This window comes from Diadema antillarum, unplaced genomic scaffold (genome assembly GCF_040938485.1).
Source record: "Diadema antillarum isolate AM-2024a unplaced genomic scaffold, OU_Dant_1.0 seq00000197_RagTag, whole genome shotgun sequence".
Lineage (NCBI taxonomy): Eukaryota > Metazoa > Echinodermata > Echinoidea > Diadematoida > Diadematidae > Diadema > Diadema antillarum.
The window spans coordinates 1,229,351-1,239,812 of record NW_027271259.1 but is presented as its reverse complement, the minus strand read 5'-3'; the positions used below and the strand labels follow the sequence as shown (position 1 = coordinate 1,239,812).

Sequence of the window (10,462 nt, the reverse complement as noted above, 5' to 3'; positions counted from 1 at the left end):
GCCTCATCCCGAAATATTTCGGGAAGACTTGGCAAACCAGACTGGACTGTTTTGGAGGTCGAGATGCGTGCGTGCGCGGCAAATTAATACACGAGCGTACGGTGGGGCATACGCGTGCTGTAGCGGTGTGTGCGCGCGGTGAATGATCACACAAAACAGTCCAGGCAGTGGACTAGTCACACACAAGCACAGCTGATTAGATCACACCAGGGAGGTGAGAAGTCCCTGTTGACTCACGCGACAAGTGGATCAGTGTGCCCCAGCGACGTGAAACGGATTTTCCGATCACTTTTCTCTTCCGTTCTGGCATACCTGGCGTCTCCGAACGGACTGATCGCAAAACCGTATAGATTAGATCGCGCACCGTTACATCTTGCTGTTGGAATTCCTGGAAAGGGATGCACCTCACGGAGCAAACGTCATGACTTCCCAAAAGACATGTGACAAGGCCGTAGAAGACTGCGTAAGTGAATTACTGTTTCCCTTTTATCTTTTTAGGAAACTCACCTGCTAGATTCTACTTTACACCGCCACGTTCGGAGAGTGAGGTTACCAGCCATTCGACAAGTCACAGCCTATCATCACCGCAAAAAAGCGGTGTCCTATTAAAAAATAATCCTGCTCCAATTAGGTCTCATTGGTACACCCAGTTTTGACTTATCAAGCACATTGACTGTTCAGAGTACAGAGCATTCAAAATGATTGAAGTGATTTACTACTACGATGTCATTTCAAGCCTTGTTTAGTAACAAGCATCAATCGCTTTCTTGGTGTTCTTTGAAGAACTTCAAGCCTCCTTGCTCATTGCTGTAGAAATTATAGTGAAATTTGTATCAAAGCTTTAAATTTCATAACTTTCCCTCAAACAAAAAAATCACGAATATCATTATGGAAGATTTCTAAGAAGCTGTGTAAGTGAAATGGAATTAGCCTATTTGCAATTTTCTGCGTTCGCACTGTCTTCAGTGGATCTCCCCAAATAGGTTCAAAGTTTTTGAATACATACTTGAAATAGGCCAGTTTACAGTTCCACTTTGTGCATGAGCAGAAAAGGTCATTTGTACAAGCATCCCTGATGTAACGAGTTTTCATGCAACCCTTATAAATGGTGCTTACTAGCACATCCACCTGACAGCAAGCCTGGTATTTAGCCATGTTGGTAGAAAAAGTTTGTTTATGCATTCAACACAAAACAATAAAATGACTGCCTGCTGAAGTGTCAACTGACAGACCATTCTTGCCATCTGCTCTGCGTAAGTTCATTCTTTGCTTGAACGTGAATTCCATAAATTGTGGGCACGTTTATGCATCTTGCTGCTTTTAGAACGAGATAGACCCCGTTTACAGTGCGAGGCTCAGCCGCGGCTCGGCCGCGGCCGAGTCTAACTTCATTTCAGTGTAAACGCGCTAAAGGCCAAATGCGAGGCCAAAATTGTCCTCACATTTGGCCTCGCTCTGGAGGTGGTGTCAGTGTAAACGCAAACTGGGCCAAATGCGCGGCCAATTCTAGTCTGGCTTCCAAACCCTCTGCCTGTACTACTTCGCTGTTCATGATATTAACCCCCTCAACGTCGAAAACTAGTATAGTTTAAGGTAGTTTTGTCCTGCAAAGGATTTTTTCCTTCGGCAAATGCCTTTGCCCGAACGGCGACTTCGTCGCCACGGAATTCATTTGGCAAAGGGTCTGAAAACCAGACAATGCCAAATTGCGTTTGTTTACAAGCAGAGCGCCACTACGACAAAATATTAAAAGGTTTGAATCAAAAGCGCGGCCGAACCCGGCAGTGTAAACGGACAAAATTGTGGGGCCCGGCCTCGCAATTGAGGCTGGGCTCGGCCGCGGCTCGGCCCAGCCCCTCACTGTAAACGGGGTCTAAGTGCCAAACCAACTGAGAAAAAAGAAAGGTACAATAGGCGTTTTCACATCAGCCCGATGTTTCGAAATAGAGCGCAATTTTCTGACTTGGGAAATTAACCCGATCATGAAATCGCGCGCTATTTGATAATCTGACCACAAATTAGCGCGCTAATTGTATCGCTCTGATCGAGAAAATTTCTCGAGTGGAACTCGGGAAATTTCTGAAAGAGCGGGATAGTACCGCGCTATTTGTTAATGTGAAAACGACTAGAGAAATTAGCGCGATGCATCCCATCATGCCTAGCGTGTGAGACCCGATCGATCGAGGCAAACTGCACACAAATCATGAGGAATTTTTGAGAGGGCACACACATTACTGATGCTGTTTGCACATACTCAGCTGTCGAATTAGCTCGAAAAAAATTCGGGCTAATTCTCTTCGGGCTCATGTGAATAAGAAATGAAATAGCGCGCTAATTCGTAATCGCGAAAAATATCTCGAGCTTGGACTTTTATCGGGCTGATGTGAAAACGCCTAATGTGCCCATGAGCTAACTGTGAACTGGCTTATTTAGATTGTTTGCATGAATTATTGTCATGCCGGGCACAGCTAGTCTATCATTAGGCGTTTTCACATCAGCCCGATAAAAATCCAAGGTCGAGATATTTTTTGCGATTGCGAATTAGAGCGCTATTTTATTTCTTATTCACATCAGCCAGACGAGAATTATATGCTGGCCTCAGATTTCTAGGTACCGGTAGCACTAGATCCTCTATCCAGTCAGCTAACCAACAACAAGAATAAAATTGAAGACGGTCGAGTCGAAAGTTGCACTCATGTCTTTATTCAATCTTCCACCTTGAGCCCAAGTGCGTGTGCGCATATGTGCAAATGGTAAAACTGTAAGTGAAACAATGAATGATACACTGTATGAATATATCAAACATACATTTCTTGGATCACAATATAGGTTGAATGTATATGATATGATTCTCCATTAACACATAAAAAGGTTTGCTTCTTCTGAACAAACAATAGTACACTGTCTTGTACTGCATCATTATACATACACATTTTGTATCCATGCATGTATTCACTACACATCATGAAATGGCAGCTTTGTAATGTCATCATCCATCCACTACAGCAATGTTAATACACTTTGTACACTGTTGCAATATCCATTTTCTGTTGCAATGTCAACAAGAAAAATATTGTTTAGAGGCTGTAATATACATGTAAAGACCCTAGACCAGACTTACAGACTTGTGATCTTCCAAGTTTAGAAGCTTTACCCTTCTGGACGCATTCGGATTGTGATCCTGTCCCAAGCTGTGAAATGATGCAATAAATTGCAAAAGTTTGTATAAAAAATCCAAATCAACATACACTACACATTATATGACTACATGTAGCACTACGCTTGCCTTCATGTTTCCGCAAAGTAAATAATGATTTCCCTTAAGCCAGAGCTGCTTAAGGTGCTACCAGTATACCACTTGCTTTCACATTAAAATGTAGAAATGTTTCAGCCTACACAATACCGTTATAGGACGACATACTTGTGAATGTGATACGTAAAACACGTATGTCAAAACACAAAAACACAAAAGACAGTCTTTTATTCATACTGACGTCTAAATGCATTATTCAGACTGAAACTGCATGTCCGCACAGCAAAATTATCACTAATCTTCATCATTACTAGTATCGAATCCAACCTCATATCTACCTTTGAATCTTCACCTGGAAATCTTACTCAACAAACTGAGTTGCTCAACTGTATGAATCAAACTTCTTATCTTTACAGGAGTTGTGAATTAATTCTAAATGTATTACCACCATATAAACCAAGTTCTGAATACTGCTCTACACATCATATCAGCTCACGGCCAAGTGATAACACAAAGAGCCACTGAGAGTCTACAACACTACAGCTATGACAGTAACTCTACACGCAACGCACAATGCAAAATGCGAAGCTGTCAATCCTACGCTATATCAATATGCACCGTACATGTACATAACCTACACTAGCGTCACTTACGCTAGACCGTTCATGATATCCGGACACACAAAAGGCATTAAAATTCTCTTTTATCAAGAATTGTGAACAACGTAATAATCGTAAACTTACGCAGAACAATCAAATGCAGGACTTCCATCCGGAATTCTGTGATTATCGTGAGATAATCTTACAAAATTGTTGCATTTTTGTTAGAGTCACGAACGAGCAAACCGTCGATTCGTGCGCCATCTTACTAGCCCATTATGGAAGGCTGAAAATCACAATACTGTACTATATATTGCGCGCGTGCATACATTAAACACACAATCACCGCTACATTTGTTGATGCGCTAATACTAGCTTACGTATGAGAGGCCGAAATTGCAAAAACAATTCAGCGCGAACAGCACACTCCCCCCCCCCCCCCCCCCCAACGTCAGAACTTAAATGTTACCTAGGATGTCCACGACACATCCACTATTGATTGAATACAAATACACATAACTTATGGTACATATTACATGCGAAATGTAAACTCTAAAACTGAACAATTGTCAACAAGTGGCCTTCAAACTGACCATGAACAGGCGTTTACTCCGCCTCAACCAACAAAATTATCTCCTGGATTGGCCTACAATAGGTTTTTCCAGTTGAAGGCAGACGGACTTGAACTTGACGGATTAAACCATCATCTCCAGTACCAACACTCTCAACGATCCCAAGAGGTCACTGGTTTCTTTTGACCTCCCTGTCTCTCAACAGGACTATGTCACCCTTCATGGCATTCCTCTCCGTACTTGTCCATTTACGCCTCTGCTGAAGGCTTTGCAAGTAGCGGAGTCTCCACAGTTTCCAAAACCTGTCGGCCAGGATTTGGACACGTTTCCACTGAGCAGTGTACATGTTACGCTTGCAATCCTCGACAAGCACCTCTTCTATGCTCCCATGTTTTTGAGTCAGGAGCACCGAAGGTGAGAGGAAAGATGTGTCCTCCGGATCAGAACTCAGTGGAACAAGAGGTCTAGCATTGACGATGGCCATTGCTTCCATCATGAATGTGACCAAAGTCTCATGGGTGAAACTTTTCTCCTTAGCCTCGAGCAGAATGCCATTGAGAATCCTCTTGAATAGTCCTACCATGCTTTCCCAGGCTCCTCCCGTGTGTGGGGCATGGGGTGGATTTAGCTTCCACTCTGTGTTGTTCCTCTCAATGAAGGTGCGAAACACCTTGTCGTTCAAGACTCCCACAAAATTTGATCCTCTATCGGACCAAAAGGTTTCCACTTTGCCTCGCACAGCCATGAATCGCCGAAGTGCGTTGATACATGACGAGGTGCTCAGTTCCTCAAGAACTTCGATATGAAGAGCTCTGGAGGTCAAGCAGGAAATATCATTCCCCACCTCTTGCTTTTGGCAGCACCTTCTCTGGTTTTCCTGGTGACCACTTCCCATGGTCCGAAGCAATCTACGCCAACCTGGGAAAAAGGAGGTCCGATCTTTAGACGCTCTTGAGGGAGGTCAGCCATGCGTTGGAGCACAGTCTTCCCACTGAGTTTGCGGCAGATAACACAATGGTGGATAACGGCAGATATGACTCTCTTGCCCCCGGTAATCCAAAACCCAGCGTCACGCAGAGAACCCTCTGTTAACTGTCTGCCAGGCCGCCCGTGATTGTGATAGTGCATCGCAAGGAGCTTGGCAATGTGACTCTTGCCGGGGATTAATACCGGGTGCTTCACTACCACAGGAAGTGAGGACTTCCTCAACCTCCCACCAACGCAAATCAAACCATCTTGGTTCAGGATGGGTGCTAAGTCACGTATTTAGGAGTTAGAAGGTAGAGGTAGTCCCTCTCTGAGACATTCATATTCCTCATGGAAAATCTGCTTCTGTACTTCTTTCACGATCATCATCTCTGCATGACGTACAGATTCAACATCTGTGTTGCTACATGTGTGCCAGCCATGGCAACCATTGCCACTCCTGGAGCTGAATGGGTGAGCAATGTGTATGAGCAAACGAAACACTCTGACTAGGCTTTTCCAGGTTGAGAACCTTTCAAACCTTGGAACAAGTCCCCGCAGTTCCACACTGGTTTTGGTGACCTGGATGTTCACATCTTGCTTTATCTCTTCATCTATGTCAGGATCTACAAGTGGAAATTCTGACACTGGATTCACTACTTCCTGAGTAGCTATCTTCTGAGGACCGGTAAGCCATGATGAGCCTTTCAAAGACCGAGCTGAAACCGGGCGATTGCCACAGTCTGCAGGATTGTTGGCTGTAGGCACATACCTCCATTGTGAAGGTTGGGAGAAACTGAGAACCTTGTGAACCCGGTTTGCCACATAGGTATGAAATCTTCTGGTCGTGTTGTTCAGGTACCCAAGAACAATCCTACTGTCCGTATAGAAAACTACTGTTGCGGCCTGAATGTTCAACTCTCTACACACCACATTGGCAACTTCTGTGGCCAAGACCGCAGCACAAAGCTCCAGTCTTGGTATGGTGTGACCCGACTTCGGAGCCAGTTTGGACTTTCCAAAGACAAAGCTCGCACTGGGGTTTTCAGCATCCCCATCTATCATGTACGCAACAGCAACGACTGCTACCTCTGAAGCATCGCAATAGACATGCAAGGTCCCTTTCTCAGGACAGGTAAGGTAGTTGCGAGGAATCGATAGTGACTCCAACTCCGACAATCCTGAGGTCCAAGACTCACAGATAGGCCTGTACACCTCAGGGAGCACAACATCCCACTCTACCTTGTGAGTTATCATTTCTCTGAACAGGACTTTTGCTTGAATCATAACTGGGTCAAGGAAACCCAATGGATCGAACACTCCATTGATCATGAACAAAACTCTCTTTGTGTAGGGTTTTGTCGTCAACTCGATTTGGAACCTAAAAGTGTCGTCAGTCAAGTTCCATTGAACACCCAAGCTCCTTTGAGTTGGGATACAATCGCTCAATGTGAGGTTCCTGATGTCTTTCTGAACCTCCTCTGGATCAAATGCATCGAGCACTGTTTGGGAGTTTGATGCGATCTTGTGCAAGTGAATGCCAGCTTTCTCCTGCAGCATGGCCCGTGTCCTCGTCATGAGTGAAACGGCTGTTTCTGCATCGTCACATGAGGTGAGTCCATCATCAACGTAGAAATTGTCGTGGATGAAATCCCTAACGTCTGGCTCAGCGTCTCTGGCCAGGTCCTTTAAACCATAGTTTGCTACGGCTGGAGAAGGGGAATTGCCAAACACATGCTTGAGCATACGGTACTCGATAAGGGGCTTGTCAAAGTTGTTGTCCTCATGCCAGAAGAATCGAAGGAAATTCCTGTGCTCTTCAGCTACTGAAAAACAGAAGAACATTGACTCAATGTCTCCGCAGACTGCAACAGGTCCTTTCCGAAACCTCAACAGCACTCCAACCAAGTCATTGGTCAGATCAGGACCTTTCAACAAAACCTTGTTCAGGGAGTGTCCCATGAACTTGGCCGAGGAATCGAAGACTCCTCTGATTTTGTCCTTCCTCTTTGGATGATACAGTGGTAGGTACCAGCACTCTTCATGTGCATCAAGAGGTGGTGCCACCTCTGCATGGCGTTTGGAAATGACCCCTCCCATAAACGTCAACATGTGTTCCCTCTTGATTGGATCCCTCACCATATTCGTCTGGAGGATCTGAGCTCTTTTCAAAGCTTGTGAACGATTGTTCGGAAGGCGATCCCTTCGCTCTTTGAAGGGTAGTGGAGCTGTCCACTTGCCATTTTTCAGGCCTCCCTTCTCTACCATTAGACGGACGAACTGTCGTTCCTCGATTGACAGACTAATACTGTCATCTTCGTTGTCAAAGAGGTGTTTCAACCTGAACTCGTTCGGACAGGGTTCAAGACATGTGGGCCGGCCCGTAGAAAGAATCTGAGTGCGCAAGGGAGAAATCCTCACAGTCTGTCCAGCACTTCGGTGGACCCCTTGAAGGCACACATCACCAATGATAACCCAGCCAAGGCATAACTTCTGTGCGAATGGTGAGTCAGGTGGCCCATGTCCAATCTTTTGGTCTAGGACATGGTGCGCCTCAACCACATCCCTGCCTGTCAAAAGAGTTCCTGTGCAATTGTGGTCGACTGGTGGGATCTCTACACTCCTCAAATGATCATATGCCTGGACTATCTCCGGAGTAGGAATCTCATCCTTGAAATCCGGAATGTATGAACACTCTGTGACTGTTGGCAACTCCGAACAGACAGTGCCGTGGATGTCCTCAACCACAATCTACCGTGAGCAGACGCTTCTCCACTGCATGTGCGTAGAGTGTAGCTAATCTCGTCATAGGCAACATCGAACTTATCTAGGAGTTTAGATGTGGCTATGGTCTTATTACTTTGGTCATCTATGACTGCATATGTCTTGACCACAATGCTCTTATCCCTCTTTGATCTCACAAGTACTGGAACAATCTTTTCACAGGACTTTCCTCCTATGCATTTTGAACCCTTCATCTTAGAGCATGCACTTGTGATGTTGGTTCGAGGATTGTCTTTGGGAGGGTCTTCAGGTTTCTGCGTACTCTTCGCAGGTTTGTTACTATTCTCCCAGTGAAGAATCGTTAAGTGGCGTTGACTACCACATGATTCGCATTTCACCCTTGCCTTGCACTCCCGGGCTGCATGTCCCGGGAGACAGCACCTGAAACACAGCTGGTACTGTTTGAGAAGATTCTTCTTCTCAGGTACCGTTTTTGCAAGGAATACCTTGCACTCAACGATCGAGTGTGGCTTCTTATGGATAGGACAAAACTCCTTTGAAGCTGAAGGACGAACCTCCTTCACGTCAGTAGCCCTGACACTGACCGTTTTCCTCGCAACATCCTGATGCTTCGTGTCACAAGGCAACATGAAGCTGGGATCATTGCGAATCTTCGCGTGATAGCGAACAAACTCGCTGAACACCTTGAAAGGAGGGAAAGTCACCCGGTACCTTTCCTTGTACCGGGATCCCTCCATTACCCACTTCTCCTGGAGATTGTATGGCAACTTCTGTACCAATGGCTGCAAGCCTCTGGCAGAATCCAAATGCAGAAGACCTGGGAAATCCCCATTATCTTTAGCATACTCGATCTCCTGGAGCAAATGACCAAACTGCTCTAGTTTTTCGTTCTCCCTATGTGTAAGTCTAGGGAAATCTTCAATCCTCTGTTGAAGATCGTGTTCTACATGGATGTCATGGATGGCAGAGACCAGTTGGGAAGATTCCTTACCCAACCACTTCATGATCAAACCCATCTCTTGGGAGGGTGTCAGCTGGAGCTCTGTGATAACGCGTCCGAGCGTAGCCTTCCAGGATCTATAACTGAATGCACGGTCATTGAATTTACCCAAGCCACTAGACACTAATTCCTTCTTAAGCACTACATTACTTATGTCAGAAATTACGTTTACAGTGTCTAGGTTAGATGGGATAGCAGTGCCTTCCCTACGATTAACACTCTCAACCTTTGTTTCATTGTCACACTTTGACATTTCAACATGCTGGGATGAATACACACCCTCTTCAGGAGGTACATCAAGTTTTGTTTGTACTTTACCTTCCTGTTTTTCTTTTACAAACTGAGGGGAAGGAATTGAACTCCCCTGGTTGATGTGATTTCCATCAACTGGAATCTTACCATCTACATCAGGTGAGGACAAATAATCCTCCACACGTTCATTGACATCTTTTTGCGAAAGATTCAATTCAATGCCCTTTACAGACTCTTCGCATTCATTTAAGCCTGCTTCGAAAACAGAGACTTGCGCTGCTGCTACAGCAGCATCTCTTTCTCCCTCTAACACAACACGTTCTGCTTCTTGAGCAGCCCTTTGCTTTGTAAGATTTGCTTCCTTTCGAGCAAATTCTAATCTAACTCTAGTTCCCTCTGCTTTTGCACGAGCTAATAGTGCTTCAGAGGCCACTGACGAATGTCTACTTGCATTAGACGGTCTTGTAGACACACTCTTGTAGCACTACGGGAGCACTACATGTAGCACTACGCTTGCCTTCATGTTTCCGCAAAGTAAATAATGATTTCCTTTAAGCCAAAGCTACTTAACGTGCTATACCACTTGCTTTCACATTAAAATATAGAAATGTTTCAGCCTACACAATACCGTTATAGGACGACATACTTGTGAATGTAATACGTAAAACACGTATGTCAAAACACAAAAACACAAAAGACAGTCTTTTATTCATACTGACGTCTAAATGCATTATTTAGACTGAAACTGCATGTCCACACAGCAAAATTATCACTAATCTTCATCATTACTAGTATCGAATCCAACCTCATATCTACCTTTGAATCTTCACCTGGAAATCTTACTCAACAAACTGAGTTGCTTAACTGTATGAATCAAACTTCTTATCTTTACAGGAGTTGTGAATTAATTCTGAATGTATTACCACCATATAAACCAAGTTCTGAATACTGCTCTACACATCATATCAGCTCACGGCCAAGTGATAACACCAAGAGCCACTGCGAGTCTACAACACTACAGCTACAGTAACGCTACACGCAACGCACAATGCACAATGCGAAGCTGTCAATCCTA

At 44.7% G+C, this 10,462-nt stretch overlaps 1 protein-coding gene across 1 annotated transcript; it reads right to left on the bottom strand.

The window, feature by feature from the left end:
* Nucleotides 1-4,593: 4,593 nt before the first annotated feature.
* On the bottom strand, nt 4,594-9,151 carry LOC139728773 (uncharacterized). Its single transcript, XM_071639713.1, has 3 exons — nt 8,146-9,151; nt 5,932-7,960; nt 4,594-5,332 (listed from the first exon to the last, which is right to left on the bottom strand). Exons 1-3 carry the CDS (start codon nt 9,149-9,151, stop codon nt 4,594-4,596), a joined length of 3,774 nt encoding a protein of 1,257 aa, XP_071495814.1.
* Nucleotides 9,152-10,462: the final 1,311 nt, after the last annotated feature.